Here is a 21,379-nt window from a genome sequence, read left to right on the forward strand (position 1 = left end):
AACAACGAAAGGAACAGCCATTCCACTGTTAACCTCAGCCGTGATCTTCGAGAAAGTTCCCATAAACCGCAACACAGCAGCGGAAAAGATGACGTCAAGTGCCCATTACTGCTCTCCCTCTCCAATCGTTTCGGTCCCGAATTCACACACCAATAAGCACCAACCGACGTTATACGCGCCGCTAGCTGACACGATGTGAAAGCACGGAGAGTGTTCTTAACATTAAAGGCGCGGATTTACTCACAGAGTCGCCAGAACAACGAGTTAAATGGTTTCCACACATACCTACAGTATATCCAGCAGACGACGTTATAAGCTCAATGGGGCTCAGGCGACCACGTGACTCCCGTCGACGAATGAGAACGACGCTTGCATGTTTTGCTGGGCTTTTCTCGGAGAGGACGGGCGACGAACGGCTGGTATGTTTTCAAAACCAGCGATGAACGTCACACAGCCGTAGGCTACGGTTAACGTCCAATATTTAGGAAAGAACTGTTTATATTGCGCAATATTCAGATACAGCAGGACCCGAATGAGTCAGTGGGCTACGTGTGACACAGTTTGAAGGTAAGCGCAAAACAAGCTTTGTTGTTCGGTCATACGGGAGTAAAAACCCTTATCCGTAGTTAACGTTAGCCATCTGGCTACAGCGAGCAGGCTAATGGTAAGCTAACGTGAAGTAAACTGCGTGCGAAAATTGAATGTTATGTGTCTTGCGTGGGCTTGGTATAGTTGTGTGCCACGTGCGTTACACACACCGAGTACTTCGCTAACTGTAATTTCACCCGTAACTGCGTGTAATAACTCGCCGCCCTTTGAAGCGAGGGGGGAGAGAAAGCCGACATGAAAATGTCGGGGCAAGGCAGAGTGATCTGGGTTAGTCCCATCCAGCGAGGCTGTGTCGGTCTGGAAACCAGCTTGCTAGCTAACCCTAGCTAGATTAAGCGCTGGGGAGGGGGGACGTTGTGAGGGCAGCGAAGGGGCTGCAGTGGGCTTTTGTCTCAGGCTATGCCGTGCTCTCGTGTTAAATGTTGCAATTAAATCACGAAACTTACATTTTTTTTAAATGTTGGCCGCAGAGTGACGGCACACGACGCATTTGGTTGTGCGACGCATTTCTGGACCTAGCAGCACCGTAGCTCGTTATGTTTACTAACCCAGCCAAGTTGTACATTTAAGCGCTCAACAACACATTGCTCTGCGTTGAAGGCAAGCACGGGCGACATTACCGTGAGGTGGGTGGTGTTGTCTGCAATGATCTGACGTTAGCCGGCGCCATCATTTGTTTACACTTAGCGCAGTTGTTGGGATAATGACTAATATACATCCAGTGTGCGTACATACTGGTATGTTTTGCTATTTCGTACAAGGAACTAGCCTAGCTTGATAGCGAGGAGCTTGCGCCTCCCAGCCAACGGCTGTGACATCTTGGGGGTGTGTTGCCTGATACAAAAGCTGCCTGTTTTTACATGGCTGTCCGTGCAGCGACCGCTTTGAACCAACACAACGTCTCGGCTCGGCTTTAAATTTAAAACACCTAAGAGCTATTTCGTATAGACACAATTTATACATTCTTATAACAAGCTTATAAACCTCCCATACGTCACAAGAAGTACCACACCGTGGTAAAATTGCTAGTATTTGAAATGCTATTCATCTAAAATATATTGCCATTGCATGATAAAACGTTGACTTATTACGAATATATTAACATTATGACAATAAAGACCGCATTTGCAGATTTGAACAGTGAAAACACTTTCTTCACGAATTAAACTAAATGCATACACCTTTCAGATGTGAACTATGTTATTTTTAAAGCAAAGGTAGAGACAGGCCAAAAATATACAGCCATACTGGCGATGACAGTAATCGAAAGGCAGGGGTTACTATTTCTTTCCAAAATAGTTAAAAATTGTGTTATCTCAACATTACAATTTGTTCATTTTGTAATCGGAAGAGAACAGTTTACCTTTCTGTTGCTGAGCATTACTTGTGATCACGAAATAAGAAAAGACTTATGTTAACAATACATTGGAAAACGTGCAGCGATTGCGGAATCGTTGTGTTGACATAAAAACATATTTATCATTTAAGAACAAAAAACAAGACACTGTTTTGAACCCATGCTCTTTCTGGACAATATAATTGATGTAAAATTACAATTGCATCATCCAAAAATATTATTAGCCACCGTGGGTGTCGCTGAATGCAACATAACTACATACCTTAAAAAGAAAATTTCCAATTGGCTTCAAAGTCATGAAAGACGATCAGGATATGGCTTGCTATTGTTAAATTCACTCCATGTATTATGTGATTATTGGGTGATAGATTAGGTGAAAGATCCTGCAAGTCAGTGTACTTGGCAATTTAGGGTGCATCAGATTGCTGAAAAGGTTGTAGTGTGAGAATATGGTAAGGACAAGTAATTTATATAATATATGACCATGCAGTTTCTTGCCGTCCGTAATGGGTTCGCTTGCATCAGTACCGCAGCACCTTTTTTTGTTGCGTCATTCATACTGAGGTGTATCCTTTTCCTTTCTGCAGTCACTCTGAAATGGTATGCTTTTGGATTCTTCAATCTTCTGAAATGACGTCTGTTTATGTTGCCATGTATGTAGAAAAAGCTGCTTCTCTAAACCACTATATAAATCTCTATGGAAAGCTCTCCAGAATACTATATCGTGATGCATCTAACACGTATATCACATTTTCTCTCGGGATCTCAGGGGAAAATTTGATGCAAATTTAACAAACCATATGTTATGGACTGATATTGAAAACTTCTAAACTTTGCTCAACAGATTAGGGCCTACTAAAAGCTGAATCACAACAGCATGGTAATATTTCATTCTGTAATCACATTTACTACAGAAATACACAGAGCTCATCACTAAAGGTGGTTGCCAGGCTGGCAACACGGCATCAACTTCTCATTGACGAAACTGAAAATATGCTTGCAATTTTCAGTTACTTTATATCTCTATATGTAGTTATTAAGATATTATGTTTTTTGCGTCAGGTTAATAATGAAAATGTGACACAAAACGTAATTACAGTAATGTAGAAAAAATGTGCATTTTTGATTTTGTGATTTTGACTGGTTAGTAGTGTTTTGTACCCCACAGTCAAATTACTTCATTTGTGTCGCCATTGTCTTTAAAGAGGTGCTTGGGCCCACACGATTCTAGTTTTCTAGTATCACTTTTGCGCTCTGGATTGACACATACTGGTTAGTGCATTAGTATTATTTCTGCTGTCTGTATGGCACTTTGCTCTTTGACGAACAACATGATGCTACGTGGCTGCTGTGTCAAACTTTATGCTTGATCCGAACCAATACCTCTCTGACAAAGGCAATATTTACCGAGGGGGGGATGGATTCTTGGATGCATCGCGACGCGGACGTGGTCGATTCTGAATCGATTCACAAATGTAAAAAAACTATTATTTTTATTCCGTATTGTTTACGTAACGCAAAAGGCGGAACTCGGAAATGCAGCGCCCAGACAGTCTGTGGCATTGCACATAAGAGACACGGCTGAGAGAGGAATCCGAATGGCACCCGCTACACGGATAATGTTTAATCATTAATGACCGAAATAAACACTATTACTGCTTTGTACATGTTGTGGAAGTCCCAGACAAACCGGGAAACTAAACGGCACCCTGTCCGAATTTATACCTCTACCCAGAGGGGGATCGGTGAATCTCATAGGGCTGTATTCACAGCAATGGTCACTATCAAAAACCGCGTTGTGATTTAATTACAATTTACGGTTAAAGAGTATGCCGAAGTAACGATGATTAGTAAAAAGTCCTAAGTCATGGTTTGTTAAGTCTGTCCGTAAAGACGATACAGAAATAACTTTAAAAATGCTTGTTTTGGCGTTTGGCTCGCTCAGAGCTAAGCTAGGCTAACACCGTAGCGGCTATGTAAACACTGAAATATAACGTCGTCTCATATATACGGCAACAACCTTGTTGTTTGTTCCACCGACAGTCTCTGGTTTTACTCCTAGTTTGTTCGGTCTCTGTATGAAATGTAAGATACTATCCCACGGCGCCGGGACACCACAGACCGCTACGCTGTGATGTGTTGAAATGCAAGCTGCATTGATATTGCACTGTTCATAGAAAGTCATAATTGTGACAAGGAAAAGCTTTTTCTCTAATAAAAAATTAGAGAAGGAAATTCATCTGTTTTTCTTTAATGATCAACACAAAAGTAGGAAGTGATTGGCAAACTCTGACTAGAAAACTCAGATTTGAGGCTCCAAGCAAACTCAAATGTGTGTGTGTGTGTATATATATATATATATATATATATATATATATATATATATATATATATATATATATATATATATTAATCGGTTTAGAATCTAATCGTTGACCTGAATCGGAATTGAATCGAATCGTGAGGTGCCAAGAGATTCCCACCCCTACTATTTACAGGACCAATATAGTATAACTAAGTTGCAGTTCTTTGAGTAACTCTTATTACTAAAAACAACTATAACCTTTTGTAGTTTGAAGAAGACTAAACCCAAACACTCACTTGACACCTTTCTCAGCTCAGTTGCCTGTTATACCACAGAGACCAACCTCCTTACCTTTTTATAATGGTATTGAAAATCATACCGTCAGGATTTTTAAATAGCCTGGTATATCACAATACCACCCAAGCCTAATTATTACTAATCCATCTTCCTTTTAGATGTCATTTGCTAATGCAGTTTGGAGAACAATTTGGAGCATTGGGTTTGATGGAAGGATTGCCCCACTAACATGACTGTACTTTTAGTTTAATCATACACTGAGATTGCATGTACACATGATCAATATTGGGATGCTAATGTACAAAAAACACCTACTTCTCATGACAAGATCTCCAACACTAGAGAGTATAATATAGCAGGTTACAGTTTGTTTTTTTAATGCAAGAATAGCATTTTTTTGGCTGATAGTCAAATTGAGTAATTGTGAGAGCATTTTTTCTCTCGACATGAACGTATTTTGTATAGTAGTAATGTTAGTATCTAAATCAATTTAATTAAAATACAGGATGAATAAAGAAATAACGCTGATGGAGAATTGGTAATTGCAGCCCTGCTATGGTGCTAGTCTTCAGTTTGAAATATTATTTTCTTTGTCTATCTTGGCGAGATTCAGTGCCAACATTCATCCTCTGACCTCACGCGGATGCATTGTGTGAAAGGTCTGGAGGCACAAAAATCTGATTTTTCCTCTAATTTCTGCCAGATCATGAAACTCAGATGAGGGGATGGTCTGCAGTCAGTTTTACATGTGCGGTCCAGGCAAATGTTCATACAAGCGGAGAGAGGATCTGAGTGTGAAAAAGCAGCAGCAGATGCATGTAAAGAAATCCAGCCCCAAGAAGAGGCATAATGGACAGTTTGATTTGAAGTATGTACCATTAAAGCAGTCTTTAGTAAATTGTTATTTCAGTGTGACTGGACATCAGGTTGTGTTTTTTTTTTTTTTTTCAACCCTTTAAAGATTTACTGGCTTAGTAAACACTGGCATAGAAAGAACCCACTGTATATGTAACCGGGGAAACCAGTTACATACCAGTTACCAGATTTTAAGCCTCTTAGTTGGAGAATAGGGTATTGATCAAAGTGCTGTAAGGCAAGACCAATTGTGTAAGGAAATACACTATTTCCCTGAGTCCTGCTTAAGGCGTTGTCTTTTTTCATCAGGATGGATTTGTTTTTCAATTTTCCAGATGGATAGATCAGTTACAACACACTTAGACAGCTTCTCTGTATTTTTAATAATTTGCGTTTGTGTTCAACATAACACTAGTTTGTTGTATTCCTCAACTGCCCGATGGGCATGTCCACATCAAGAGTGTTATACGTCACGCATTTTTAGACGCTATATTAAGTAATTTAAGAAACAAGGTGTCAGGGTAGGAAATTGACCTTCACGATTAGCTGGATATGGTGTGTTATAAAGAGCAGTAGAATGGAAAAGAAAGTGTTAAGTAATTCAGTAATCATTATTCAACCTGAAAAAGATAACAAATGCTTAAGGTCTGTAATGGTGGATGACAGGTTTTTTTTTTCTGTATGAGCCTCATCTCACTGAATAGCTGGGCTCTTTTTCATGTGAATCATAAGAGGAGTCAGTATGACCAGTGGGAGTGGGTGGAAAATTGATACAGCATATTATTGCAGTATTTTGAGCGTCAACTTTGTATTGATACATGGACACCATGTATAGATCATTACAGTTTTGTATTTGAGGTTTCCATAAAGTGCGTCGGCACATATCAAGGCTGCTATATATACTCACAAGGTAGATTCCTATTACTCCAGTGATTTCAATAAATCCATGTTGTAAGCACAAGTACAAAGTACAAAACGAAAAATACTGACTCCAATTCAGGCAAAGGGTTGCTATGGCGTACAGTTATTAAATTGAATGTACTGTCAATGTCAAATTTGAATGTCAGGACCAGTATTTTTTGGTGAGGCATCTGACTGGTAGGGTCTTTTTTTATCTTGTTATATTTTTGTTTTATTAATATTGAAATATGAATCATATTTTGAGATCCCACAGTTGATGGAAACCATAAAAAATGTCGTCATCCTTTTTTAATATTTTGGTGTTTTGAAAGGAAAAAATGGTAGTACAACACAAGTATTGATTCCTAAAGTTGGTGCCCTTTTGTGCTTAAGACCTTTAATGAGAGGCTTAACTTAGCTGCCTATGAGACGTTTGGACTTAAATGTTGTCTTCTAGGTCTAATCCTTATGCTATCACTTCATCTGCAAAGCAGGCCTGTTATGGCAATAAAGCTGTGAATGTGTTGGCCTTTAACATATTATAAATGCAGTTCCTCTTTTTTGCTTTGAGTGATTGCACCAGAGCAGTATCTTCAGGGGAAACCCCCTGAGCTTTTGTGTTACCCTTCTTGTTACTCTTATTCAAGAGTCCTTCTAACTTGGTTATGTTGAAGATTTGGAAAGGTTGTAATAAAATAAAAAAAATCAGACAACAGAGAGCCAAAGGCAGAAATAATCTGTTTTCTTTATTCCAGATATCTTAAAATTCTGAAATTTCACTTCAAGTTGTAGATCACTTTTTTTGTACTGCAGTTCAAACAAGACCGTGAAAGCATGTTTGCTATTTATGAGACAAGGTTCCTCTAGCCCAGTATCTGCAGTTGACCCCATCAGCTCTACGTCTCTGAGAGAGCAAGCATGGGTGCATTTGTGTGGAGAGCGTTGAGCCTCCCGATTATACATGTGCAAGGCTTTGCCAGCAGCTGAATGTGTGTAGCACGTTGTTTTTGTTTGGTACTTTGAGTGCAGTATCTCAGTGTGTAATGGCTGATGTTGCCTTGATAACGCACCATGTGCTTTTAAAGACTGGCTATTTGAGAGCCTGTGACCTTCCTGCGGGAGAATACAGCATGACACAGCAGAAGGAAGGAAAGGACAGAGGAAGGAAACGCTGGATTGTAATAGCACAACGCTTTAGGTTTTTAATTAGTAATGATCCCTTAACGTTTCCTTTTTATGAATGAGCAGTTGGAGGGATAAGAGTGGGCGTGCTTCATTGAGGGGGTATTTGACAGTGGGCATGTGGTTTCATTCTTCAAATGTGCTTTCACTTTACCAATGCCAAAGAAAGAGGTAATATCCTGTTTATTCTGGCTATCGCAGTGACCATGCTTTCTTGGGGCCAAGGACCCTCTTGCTGCAACATAGTTTAATAAGCATTCAATTCGCAGGACGATTTCTCTGTGCGTCTATTTATAGGATATCTGACACCACCCTTCTCTGTAGCATTAAACATTTCTCTGACCGTTTGGCTTGACATTTTCTGTTCACAAATGTGTTCAAATGATAATCATTGCCAGTGGTCTGATTTTATTATTCATGCTCCTTCAATACATATCTGTACTCTTTTCCGTTGACATAATTTAAAAACACGTCGATGAATAGTACATTTTTTGATCAGTTCCATTTTCAAAAAAAGCTAAATGTAGTGTATACAAATATTAAACTTGTTTCTTGAGATTACATTTCTTTTGCTTTTGTGTCTTAGCAGCTATTTAAAGGGGCGGCAGACAACAATTCATAGGCATTTCAGCCAAAGCACCCCTGCATGCAAGGCGCTAATCTTGACGGTTAACAGTGATAATAGCAATCATAATTTAACAATGGTCGGCCATTGGTCAGAGAAATAATTCAAAATCAGCATCCCTACCGATTATGTCTTTTGAGCATAATGTCCTTCCTGTCTTATCCTTTAGTTAGAACAGAGTTAACCCTTAGTGGGTATGTTGTTTCAACAATTTGATGTCTCCTGGCTGCAGCTGCGTCACAGTAAAAGCCCTTCAGTCTAATTAGTTACTATACCGTGTATTTATTTGTGACAAGTAAAAACATTTTGCCCATATATTTAGGGTTGGTATACTGGGATAGATTTGTGTTTGACGGTGTCGGCCATCAGGCAACACACAATCTGTAAAATTAAGAGGCTGCTTGTGTATGCATGACTACGTCTCAAGGTAGAAGCAGGTTCTGGGGACACTTGTTGTTAATGTCCAGCTGTTTCCAGTTTACGTTAAGTGGCTAGGGTGGAGCTAGCCAGTAACATGAAGTTCAAGAGTCCCATTTCGGCATACGCCAACCTCGATAACAAGCACACTCTTTTTACTTTCTGCACGGGGAACACATGTTCCCATGGCTGCATCCCATTGGCCGAAAATTCTCTGGCTGGCTCTGATTGGAAGGAAGCCAGGTAATGGTGAGATAAACAACGCTTGTATGAGATGCTGCTCAACGTTCTTTACGATCCATAAATCCCTTTAGAGAAGAAAATACTGTTAAGAGAACAACTTCACAACATACAGAGTATGAATATGAGTAAAATGTACTGGGAGTAGTTTGAAATATTTCATTTTATTGTGTGACTGTTGAGCCATGTTGGTATGAGCCTGAAACTTACACAAGCCTGAGGTGTAACCTTCAGCCAATCGTTGACTTCCTTTATACTTTGGTTCCACCCTCGGAGCTGTCAATCATAACAGAGCCAAGACAGCCTTTGAGCCGACTGCTATTATTCCTGGAAAATCGTTTCTTACAAGAACTGAATTTCGAACTCGAATTTGAGCTAGAAGGGTGAACCAAACCACCTCGCAGTATCTAAAAAATGTAGCAACACCGGTTTGGTCCTTTTTTAAGTGCTAAGATACCAGATACAGCAAATATTCACAGCAAACATTAAACTCCTCTCAGACACAAGCTTACCTCTTTAACAGTACCTGGGATCCTGTCCTTTAGCCCCACACAGCCTCAAGTTTTAGATGCAATACTAGGGAATCCAAATCAATTTAGAGATATGAAGATAATGGTTCTGATGCGGCGCTAAAAATCTTTTTTCCAGTGTTATTCCTGGTGCTTTAGTCCTCCGTGATCATAAATTGAATGCCTTTGACATTTGGTCTGTTGTTCGGGAAAAATGAGCAATTGGCATGTCACCTGTGTGATTTTGTGAACAGGATTTTTTTCTCTTTTTTTGTGCTATTTGACCATGGTCATCAAGATAACAATCTTCCAATTCATTAATTGACACAGGGTTGAACCTTTTGTGTTAACTTTTTATTGTTAATGTGCACAAGAAAGCAGTAGACGTTTACATGATGTGTGCTCTGTAGAGATCAGCATTATCTTAATGTTGAATACATGGAAATGAAACTGCGGCTAACTTTCATGCTGCACGACAGTTGCACAGTCTGTACAGTATATTCCTTCCAGTCTAAAGCTGAGATGCTGTGTCAACCTTTATACGCTGGCCTCGCCGAGGCTTACTCTGGCACTGCAAAGCTGTGGTTTTTAGCACAGCTCGGGCAGCCATGTGTTGCGCCTGCCTAATCGGATGTGGCAGGTGTAGACGGAGTCATGTCTTGAATGTTATGGTGAAAACTAACAACATTTTCCTCCATGATTCAGACTGAGACCTGCTAGTTGCTCATATTGAACCCAATAGAAGGTATGCCCATACCTTGAGGATTGTGAAACCTTGTTAAGAGGTATGTTTTTGTTGAAGTCATGTGGGCGGTTTCAGGCACAAAGATGAAGCAATTTCATTAAGTCGCTGTTTTGGGTTAATACATGCATTTTATTGCTGCTGGTGAAAAATTAAATGAGCATGTTATTTGTGGTCATTTATGAATTTTGAACTGGGTTTCCCCCTTTCTACTGCTGAAATTACAGTTTCCTTGAAAATTGAACAGCAACAGTTCTCCAGTGTTTGGCCTTGTCATGTGAGCTTGGCGCTCTGGTGGAAATAAGAACAAGACCCATGCCTAGGTCCTAACCTTTGCTCTAATCCGTCCAGCATTCCCCCTCCCCTCCTTTTTAACCCATAATCAGCAGTAAAGGCTTCATTGTTCTTGTCCACTGCTTGGGTATCTGATCATTAACCTACATTCAGACCGGTGGTGGTAGGTTTCTCAAGGCTCTCAGACTATCGGACCAATTTAATGGATATGTTTCTGTGGGCTGTGCCATATTCTTCTGCCAGTAAAGTTAACCCCATTGATGCCTCTTGTGTACAAACATTAGGCTATTTTACAAGACTTTTGATTTGTGTGCGAGCCATGCCCTAAGCCACTCGCTTGTAAATTTAGGGCTATTCCTGTTTTTATGGAAGCTTTTAAGTGATGGCTAAGGCTGTGAAACCGTTCAGCACTCAATCTTACATAAAAAATACACATTTAGGACATATAGTGCATTATGTTTGAGTCTTACAACAGCTTAACGCTTGGAGTATTATGAAATAAGCCAGAAAAATGTTTCCTGAAAGTATTTTCTCCATCTAACAAGATTTTTCCTTGGTTAAATTGAAGAGTGTGCTTGATTTATGGCACCATTTGATCTACTTGTGCAACAACAGGTAAAGTGACCATTTTCACAGTTTCAGCAGGTGGTAAAGTTTTACCAAATACCATCTGTAAGGGTTTGTGCTTTGATAAAACTGATGAACTTCTCTGAAATTTGTTTCTGGTCATACGTTTACTCACCACTCCTGGGAATGGTAGCTCATGCTGTTCCCATGTGGGGGAGGTTGATCCAAAGCTCTCCACCGCTTCCTAGGAACATGGCTGGCCCATTTATGCAACCAAACAACCAGTGGAACGAAGGCCAGACACTGGTTGGAGGAGGCGTGTTTCATCTGTCTGGGGTTAGGGTAGTGAGAGGTGAACAGACGCCTTGAGGCATCCAGTGTCCGTTTGTTTGTCAATGTCAAAATCAGTTCAGATCGCAGAGTGATGGGAGGAGGGGAGTTGCACTTATTCTGTGATTTTTATGCCTTTGACTTTGGTAGTCGTTTTTAAGGAAGAAGGATTGCATGACTGAAACCAACAGATAACGCTAATCTGTGTTTATTTTTATCCACTACTTTTAAATGCAAGTTGTTTTTTGTGCACTTTATTTTGTGCATTTTATATGGATAGAATACCGTTAACATATTGCTAAAGGGTTATTGATGAAACTAACACTTATTTCCATCAGTAATTAATACACTATTTTATTAACTAAATCTTTTGCTCCATTAAATATCAAATACATAAATAAAAGACCCACATGTTAGCAGATATTTGAACGTTTTAAAATTACTTACTTAATCAGCCTAACAGCCAACGTAATGTTCAATTTATAGACATAAAGAATAAATTCAACCAGCATATATTCCCTGTTTTTACATGAATAATAAATAAATGAATAATTCATCACAAGGAAATGGAATTGATACATTTTCCATAAATTTAACAATAATTTGGATTACTGGAATGTTGAAGAATAGGATTATTTTCTTATTTTGGGTTGGTAATGGAAAAATAATTGGACTGGACATTTCTAGGGCACATAACCAATTTGGCATAAACAGTGTGAGGTATTTATACATTCCAGGCACATAAATTGGTCAGTAATATAAACATGTGTCCTGTTAGTCTGTGTGTGTGATCATGTTGAAGATGGCTGGCTCTTTGCTCTGTATTGTTGCCTCTTCTGCCCCCCTCCCTTAGTCTCAGTAGTAGGGCCTTTGCGCTTGGCTTTGTCCTGCTACTCATTAGGTAGTCTGAGGAGGAGGAGACGAAGGCTGGGAGTGGATGTTCTGCAACGAGAGAGACCTCCCCCATCATTTAGCCTGACGACACAGGACCGTAACCACGTGACCGGCTGTTTACTGTCGCAGCAGGCGTAGTGAGGCTCCTAGAATGTTACAGGATTTGCCTTCCTCCTTTTTGTAGGAAAACATGACCTGATATAGATGTAGATTTCAAATATTCTTGCTAATAATCCACTTTGGTTTTATTTCTACCGGTCTATAACTGTTGGAGCACAGTGACGAAATCAGACCTTGGTTTCTAGTAGGTTCCTTTGTGTGTGTTTGCTGCCACATGGGAGATCGGGGTAAAATCGCATGCTTTTTCCACATGGTGTGTCTTGAGAGCTCACAGCAAGCAGTGCTCTGGAAGCTGTAGTGGAGTAATGTTGCTTCTGCTGGTGGTGGCGTACTCTGCACTCTGTGTGTCAGGCTCCATGCTATTCTTAGCCCCCTTCCCTCCCTGTCCCATCATGCAGTCTGTGGATCAGGTTATCGTACCGTGCGTGTGCTCTTCATCTCTCCCAGTAACACCACCACCACCCAACTCCTCAAACCACCAAACCGGCACACTCACGCAAGTGCACGCACTGAAGCAGCCGCTCTGCTGTCAGGGCCAACATGCTCCAGCACTACAGGGAAATGGTTGTTATTGTTGCTAGTCAGGAACCAGTGCAGTTAAAGTGCAGGAACTCCAGGTTATAAATAAATTCAGAGACATCTGCTTCTCAGAGAGACCGGCAGTGCAGCCAACACACTTAACTTGGGATTTCACTGACTTAATTTAGTCAATGCAGGTGGGTATTTGGAATTAAAATAATTAGACCCATGGTTTTTATTACAAGTGGTTGTCGTGTCCAGGCTTAAAGACGATGATCTAGAATTTGTCTTAGGTTATGTTTTTAGGTCTCATAATCTTGTGGCCATCATTATTTGATCATCCACTAAAACTGTTACAATAATGCGACTACATGGCAAACAGAGTCGAGCACATGGACGGAAGCATTGTATATTATAGAACTATAATGATGAGTCTATTAATTAATGATTCTTTTTAGTATTTATTTTAATCTAATACTTTCCTGAATGAATACTGTTAATTGTCTGGTCTCTGGGGGTGGGGGGAGCCATATTATAAACGGTTTGTCTCCTCAGTGTCCTTTCTGGCTGCTGAATTACTTACCACATCGCTGATGTTGAGACTGAGGCAACCAGCCATCACGAGTGTCTCTGGTGTCACATCTCTTGTCTGTTTTACATCTCTCACCCTTTTACAGTCGTGATCTTGCAGTTTAATAGCCTGCTTCTTTGTTGGTAGTGGGTAAGTTAAATGTTGCTATCACTATTTTTAATTGTAAAGGATCCAATGTTAAACTAATTAGGACTAATTATCCATCCTCGTTAATCATTAGCCATTAACATTTAATCAACACGATTTGTGCCTTGCGTGCAAGGGTCTTGTGATGAAAGCGGCTAAAAAGCGCAACGATAACCTGATGCACATGTTGAATACATAATTTACTGCATGCTGCAGTGTACGCGCAAAACGGCAACGGAGTCCCCAGTTCACCCATCCGGGACAGTGAGCAGCCATGATGTCTCGGACAAATACAGCCACTTTCCAAATAAAATCTCCTAGTTTAGCTGGTAGGTTTTCAACTATGTATCTGCCCAGCATACTGTGAGTTTCAGCCAGTGCAAGCACACGCTAACTTATGAAGGTAGTAGTAGCTTCATCCAGTGCAGTACATTTGACGGTGAAAGTAGACATGAAATGTATTATTATTATTAAATGCTACAACTCCTCAATACCCTAGCCAAGTTCCTGTGTCTTGCTTGCCACCTGCTGATTAGAGTGAAATGGGTTTAGCACAAAGTTAGTGATAACTTCACTTAAGGTGGGCTGACCTTAAGGTGGACCAGCTATTCTCATGGGCTCATACTTTTGTCAAAATAATATTGTAGATTACCTGATAAATGGTTAATTATTAACCTCCTCTAAAACTAATCTCAGCTTTAGTCTCTGAGCTGTACTAGGCATCGAGGGAGGGTGTGATCCAGACTTGAAACATCCCAAGTTTAATGGTAGAGCTTGCAGGGGCTTATTCAGCCCTAAGCTGCTCATGAAATGGTAGTGAATGAGAACGCCAAACTGGCGAGTACCCAAATACCTCTGTTATTATAGTCAAACCCTCCTCGCCTCGTCTCTGGGTCAGATTGAAGTCCCGTCAGCGTTTGTTTTCTGGTCTGGTCCCGGGCTGTCCATACTGCTTTAATACCCCCCTACACTAGCCTCTTTACACCAACGTGTTCACAGTGGGCTGCTCAATTCTCCCTTTCAGCAGCCTGAATGACGGTGCTGCTGCATACCGGCTAACTGCTGACTAATGTTGGACCTCTAACTGGCCTCAGCTGAGCAGCAGGCCCGCTGTTGGAAAAATGATACCTGTCAACACTGTGCTATTACTTAGGATCAGCAAAGGTTGTAAAAGCTATTTGAAGAAACAAATGTTGGATTCCTTTGAGAAGTCTAGTCTTCTTTTGCCTGGTTCAGACCACACAATAGCAGCCGATTCTAGCCTGTTGGCCTTGTCTGCTCAGATTGGGGAAATATAATGAGTGTCATGGGTGACCATCGATAGTTTTATACCATGTAGTGTGTCACAGTAGATGACAACAGGCGCCTTGAAATATACTATATTCACAAAGTGATCTGCTTCACAGCTGCTCACAACTGTACAATGATGACAGAATGAAGAAATAAAAAAGTGTTACCGGATCACAAATGTCGTAAAAGATGACCAGTGATGATTGGTCAGTGACCGATGTGTTGTCTGTAATTTTCTACAGCGATTCTTGGTTTCCAGCACAGGATCTTCGGATGTAAATTAGGTTTTTGCTGATTCTGATTTTCGTTCAAAAACCTTTCAAACAAGGGACAAACAGAACAAAAAAATTTAACGAAAAATGTGTAATATTGCTCTGTTGATGCCTTTTGTCTTGGAGTGCTTAAGCTGCTTAAACTTGTAAGACCTGTGTCTTTTACATAAATCCTCGATACACCACATAATTGTCCCCATGTGAAGGCGACGTTTGAAATGCCAGAACCTGCTTGTTATCTTGCTGGCATCTCATAATTGAAGGCCTGTTGTCTGTGATGATCAATTTAGATACAGCGGTATAATGCTTTTGATTTTTGTTTCATACTTGGGTGTGGATTGATTGTACTGTCATGGCAGTGTAGTGTGTTGCTGTTGACGGTGCCGTTTATAGGACTGGCTGCAACATTACTGGTGTACTTTTGGCCCATTCTACCTTAGCTGTAATTGAAAAGCAACCACTCACATTTGTGGATTTTCCATTATTTTTTACAATAATAAATCAAAAATTAAATAATCATCACCAAATTGCTTGTGTACGACTTGCGGAACAAAACCCAATGGTGTACGATTCACTGTCATGACGAGTGTGATTTATACTCCTGCGATTGTATGCCTATGCATTCTGCATGGGCTGGTTCAAGCAGAATTGGGTTAAATAACATTATGGAAGAATTGGATAATGAGGAGGAGCTCCTGTGCCTAGATTGAATAAGGGGTTGGTTGTTGTAAGAGGATGTGAAGCATCCACCTCCCAGTCCCTGTCCAGACAAACTTGCCATCCATGTTACCTTGCGCACAGTCACATTTTTTGGGAGGTTTTTGGGAGGTTTTTGGGAGGCTTTTATACGGCCTATAGGGCCATTGTATACATACTATAAAAGTATGTATACAATGCTAAGCCATTAAAATAATAATTGACTGACTCTATATTTCTAGAACATATTTGGATTCTATATTGGCACATCTACATCACAATGTATGTTATGCTGACAAACATATTATTTACATTTGCTTATTATAGGTTTTATTCATGTAAATGTGTTTGGACATATTTACATTTTTGGAAGAAAAAAAGTTTGGGATCAAGTCATTTCGGGGATCCCCTACAGTAACTCTGTGGACCCCCTATGAGTCGTGGACCCCCCTGTTGAAGAGCTCTGTAGTAGAGAATAGTTAAATTGTAACCGGATGCATATTAAGAAATGGGGCTGTCCCATTCATTTTGAGATTGCTGTTTCACAACTTATCAGTGGCTCTCTAGTCTCTTGATACAGTCACATCACTGATTTTTCTTTTGCGCTTATACATTTTGTTGGTATTTCTAATGCAGATTAAAGTCACATTACAAAATTGAAATAACATTTGTATATTTCTTAAATGCATATCATGCTTGGGGTGAGGCTTTGCCGTCTTTTTGCCAGGTCTGTGTCACTGCAGTGCATACAGATGAACAGCGCCCCTTTGCTGGGGCTCCTTGCTCGCTCACCCGAGGAGTGGCATGGAGTGAGGTGGGCGGCTTTCGTCTGCATGTGCCCACGCTGTAGAGCCGCTTGAGGATCGATGGAGAGTCACTCTAGGGGCTTTACGCTATCAGGCAATATCAATCCCCCTGACGAGGGCAGCTTCATCACAGGTGCTTTCCCTGTGCACATGTGATTTTTTATTTGATTTTTTTTCCAGAGAAAATTATTTAGTTTTCCCCCCATCATGATTTGTAAAAACTGCGCGTGTGTGTGTGTGTGTCTGTCTTGTGACTGAGAACAGCGATCTCCATGTGACAAGATAACTGACATGTACCATTGTGGGCTTCATGCGCATGTTCAGCTGAGTGTAATACTTTCTCCAGTCACTGCAGGCACCCACAGTGCCCTTATTGACTCTGCCACGTGTGTTACTATACTGACGCAAACCACATAACAGGAAAGCTTGGTGACACTGATGAGTAGACCATAGTGACAACATGCGGGGGGCGGGCCACGTTTCCTCTCGGAGACTAAAGAGTCCCTAAAGCTGTGATTCATGCTGCCTAGCGTAGTTGTTTCCTGCCTGGTTTTTAAGGCCCTTCTTAAGAAGTGAAATGGAAATTTCAATAAATCCCTGATTACCGATCCACTCGAAGTACATCCTGAAACACAGCTGAGTTACACTGTGTAGCAGTACCGTTTCATGCGCCGGCTCTCCACTCCTCTCTGAGATTAAGGGATTTTTCTTTACTTGGCTCTTGTTTCCTCGTTTACTGAAAGCCTTCCCTTTGAACAATCTCTGAGAATAATTGAATTGTACCTGTATTTAAACGTCTTGTTTCTGCTGCTTTCTGTCTCCAGGTGCATGATGATCCTACCGTGCTGTAGCTGTCGCAGCTAGTCAGGTGCCGCACCATGGCCAAACCTGGGAGCGACAGAGATGGAGCCATGGTGGATAAGCAGGCGGGGAAGAAGGTATGCTAGCCCAAACACAGAATAGCATTAAAGACGGCATTTGAGCACAATGTGTACAATATTTGTTTTTACTTTGGCCACCCTCCAAGTTACACAAATATGATTGTTGACGATAGCGTTAACTGTACAGATATGTATGTCAAGGCTCAAAATTAATTCATTTTGACACCAGCAGTTGATAGAATAATCTTACCTCACTCACAGTACACAGACCAGAACATTATAGATATTTAAAGCACTTTTGGGACCTCTTGTCCATTTTGGCATTTAAATGGTTCAAAGATAATTCTTGACCTTGGAAATAAAACGTTGACAAAACGATCTCACCTCGAGGTTAATTTAAAAGCTCTTCTGGATCCCTTAACCCGTGGTTTGAGTTTTTCATTTTCCAAAGAAGCCTCTGATTAGTCAGAACTTCCCTCCAGAACGTGTTTTACAGGTTTTACCTCTCATTTCATCAAAGTGAAGTTTTCCTTTCCAGATAAGTGCATGTAAGCACATTCATTGCCCACTCCCAGTAACATTTGAGTTTTAGATACAGGGAGCACATCTAACCTCCTACGTTACTCTCTGTTCAGCAGTAATCAAACAATCCCATCTCCCATATTGGAATACAAACACCACTTATTTATCTTGTTCTTCATGAATGACACAATTTTGGTCCACTTTCATTTTTAAGACAGTGCGTCTCATCTTAACCTCTACTTTGAACACTGCTAGACACTTCAGCTTCGCACAGCTGGCACATTGCTTCACTGAGATCAAAGAAGCACCACACTGCAGATATTTTTCCTCCTGCCAGAAATGTATTTTACTGCACCAAAGTGCAGCTCACTAAAGTGCTGGTACTGAAAAAGCTTTGTCTGCAAATCAAAGTGCAAGTATCTGGTAACTGGAATCGTAAGACATTGAGAAAATACAGATATATAACTGGTGTGCCGGATGCAGTGGGTGCTATTACTGGTGGCATATGAGGCACTGGAGTATTTTCCTCCTTTTCTTCCAACCCGACCACACTCCAGATAGCTTTTCCGTGCACATACAAAACAACAATTTTAATTGATGCAGTGGAAACCAAAGTTGTGTTCATAAAAGCAAATAGCAGCTGCATGTGGGAGGGATCAATTTTTAAATTTCTGTCTTGTTAAGTGGGAGCTTTTGTGTTTTCATCTTAATTATGGTCCAGACTTTGGTCACCAAAAGAAAAATATATAACCTCATAACTTGGGTTTAGCATTGTGAGTATGTAGTTCTTGATTCGCCCATTTCAATTTTGTTAGACTTGCAAACTCATCCTAAAGATGTCAGTAGTTTTATTTTATGCTTTCTTTTTGTATTTTACATCTATCGTATGTGTGCAATATCAAATTGTGAGTGTAAACATCAGCTTGCCGTCTCATAATTTTACTTCAGACTTAAAGGAACCCATCAATGTATTAGAGTTTCCAACAGGATATTGTGACACTATGGTGGTTGGACCTCTGACCCTCTTTATAATCCAGTGATATAGGCTTACAATACATATAGTATATTAATGCTAATACTTTTGTACTTACTGAAATAACATTTTGAATACATGATTTTTTTCTTGACACTCTGCTTGAGTGAATAATTAAATCATAAAAACATTGACACAGAGAAAAAAGACTTCCATTCACAAAGCATTGTAAATGAGACAGGGCCCGTGTTTCAAGATGCATCAGGTGGCTTGCCAACATTGCTGCAGACCAAGCCCTGGGGTCAATCTGCCCCGGTTGACAGGCGAGGGGTGTTTTCCGGCTGACATGGCTGGCAGTACTAGACCCGGTTGCGCACCGCTGTGGAGGAAACGTGCCCCGAAAGTGCTGTTGAAGTGTAGAAATATTTCCATTTATGAATGTGGCGGCACAACGTAGAGTTTGGCAGGTCGCAGCCCAGGTAATTAATTGGACACACTACCAAGTCTGGTAGTATTCAGTGTTTTACTCTGGGAGTTCGACATGCAGCACTAATATGATGATTATTATACTTCAACAAGCTTAGCTTAGTAGCAATAGAATGGACTATTCTACTTTCATTCTGTGTGGGGGGTAGAAAAAAAAAATGTCACTCCTGATCTGTTACTCCTCACTTGGCAGACACCCTGTCTTGGGAATACGATTTTACTGAGTCATCCAGGCAAACCTGCTGCCTGCAGGACCAAAACAATATCTTGCAGACGCAACACTGCCTGTGCTAAAATTGTCTGCCCTTTTTTATGTTTGTCAGATTTTAGGAAGCTTTATTCTCATCTGAAACACTGCCTTCACACCTTTCACTAGCTCGACAATGAAGTGGTTGAGCTTTGTTGAGCTAGTTAAGTCAGGTTTTTTTAATGGGGTGTGTGCACACACACACACACACACACACACACAGTCAAGTCACAAATGTGGCCACACCTATGCCGTGTTTAAAATCTCTTCTTTTTTTATTTATTATCTGACAGAGCAAAGACAAGTTGTCCCCTTTCACCAAAACTCCGAAGCTGGATCGGAGTGAATTGCTGGGAAAGGAAGGGAAAGCCAAGTCTTCCATGAAGCGCAAGCTTTCCTTCACGACCAGTCCGCTCAGGACTGAGGAACGCGACTCAGACACAGGTAAGGGCTGTTGCTGCTCCTCTCTGCTCCCCTTACTAACAGCCATGCTGCTGGCTGGCTGCCCATGTCCTCACATCGCCCCCCGGTGGCCTGTTGTTGAACGTTTTCTTGAGGCACATAGGTCAAAGGATTTGACCATATTGATAATAATTACATTATTTATAATGGTTATGAAGGTAGTTATATTTTAGTTTTGCCTGTTAACTTTCTATAAATGAGCCCTTCAACCCTTTGATGGATGATTGGATTATCTTCTAGTTCCTGATATAGTTGGACTAACACATTGTTTTGGCCTCGTACTGGAATATGTTGACATAAATACACAAATATAGGACAGCAGCCTTTCCACTTTTAGACCTGGTATTGTCCCTGTAGTTGGAAGAAGATGTGGGATGATAATTGCTCTATTTGAGTTCCTAGTAACGGTCATCATGTTGAATATAAAACTGCTCAGCTTCACATTGGAGATATTGTGAACTTGAAGTCTTAAATCTTACCTCTGTTTCTTGTGTACATAAAGTACTCTGCTTCAGTCATTTAGTTAGAAGTTAAACTGTATGTTTACATCAGATGAGAGAGCTAAAAGTAGGTTAGTGTATCACACAGGCCATAATTACAAATTAAGTACAGTAATGTGTTTTACAGACGGTTACAAACAACCCTGTAGATTTGCCTTCATCTCCTCTGTAGGGCATTTCATTGTGGTCCTGCGTAGGTTATGAAGCTAAACTAACAAGGAGGGCAGCTTTGTCTACCAGCAGTCTTTCCCTCTCAGGTCCTGTGAGCAGCCGTAGGAAAACAAAGGAATCAATGACTCCATTGACCACGTCGGATCTTCTCTCCGGTCTCTTGTGTTGCCATGATTCATAATCAGTGTGTGGAGTGCGAGTCTAGCTTGCCTGTCTGTATTTGAGTACATGTGAGAGGAGGAGGAGGGTGAGAGTGAGCGTTAATGCAGTGCTTTCCCACCCTTCCACCTCCCCTCTTGCTCTCCCCTCCCTCCTCTCTTCCCTCCCCATCCTCTCTGCTTTGCACTGTAGATGACTCAGACCCAGGCCAGTCGAGTGAGACCTGGGGAGAGAGATTAGTGCCTCCCTGCAGGATATACGCAGGTAATCGCTGCAGCCCGATCCTCAGGCCTTGTGTCCTCTACAAGCCACGTCACCCACTTTGCGCCACTATCCTGCCGTAAACACACATGCACGTGTGTGTGTTTTAGCCCTGCATCTACTCCGTTACAGCTCACGCATGTCTGTTTAGTAACGGCTGACTGAGATGTGAG

At 40.9% G+C, this 21,379-nt stretch overlaps 1 protein-coding gene across 2 annotated transcripts in view; it reads left to right on the top strand.

Annotated features, from left to right (window-relative positions):
* The first annotated feature begins 380 nt into the window (after window positions 1-380).
* Window positions 381-21,379, top strand: part of ankrd12 (ankyrin repeat domain 12) — a 31,325-nt gene continuing 10,326 nt past the window's right edge. The window contains exons 1-4 of one of the 2 annotated variants that reach the window (XM_084007761.1): window positions 381-567; window positions 17,369-17,482; window positions 19,947-20,097; window positions 21,138-21,209. In XM_084007761.1, coding sequence (XP_083863887.1) covers window positions 17,423-17,482; window positions 19,947-20,097; window positions 21,138-21,209 — 283 coding nt within the window. In that variant the 5' untranslated portion in view covers window positions 381-567; window positions 17,369-17,422. The remainder of the gene's footprint in view (window positions 568-17,368; window positions 17,483-19,946; window positions 20,098-21,137; window positions 21,210-21,379) is intronic. The other variant, XM_084007762.1, reaches the window with a different exon arrangement.

The sequence above is a fragment of the Eutrigla gurnardus genome (genome assembly GCF_963514095.1).
Source record: "Eutrigla gurnardus genome assembly, chromosome: 4".
NCBI classification, from domain to species: domain Eukaryota; kingdom Metazoa; phylum Chordata; class Actinopteri; order Perciformes; family Triglidae; genus Eutrigla; species Eutrigla gurnardus.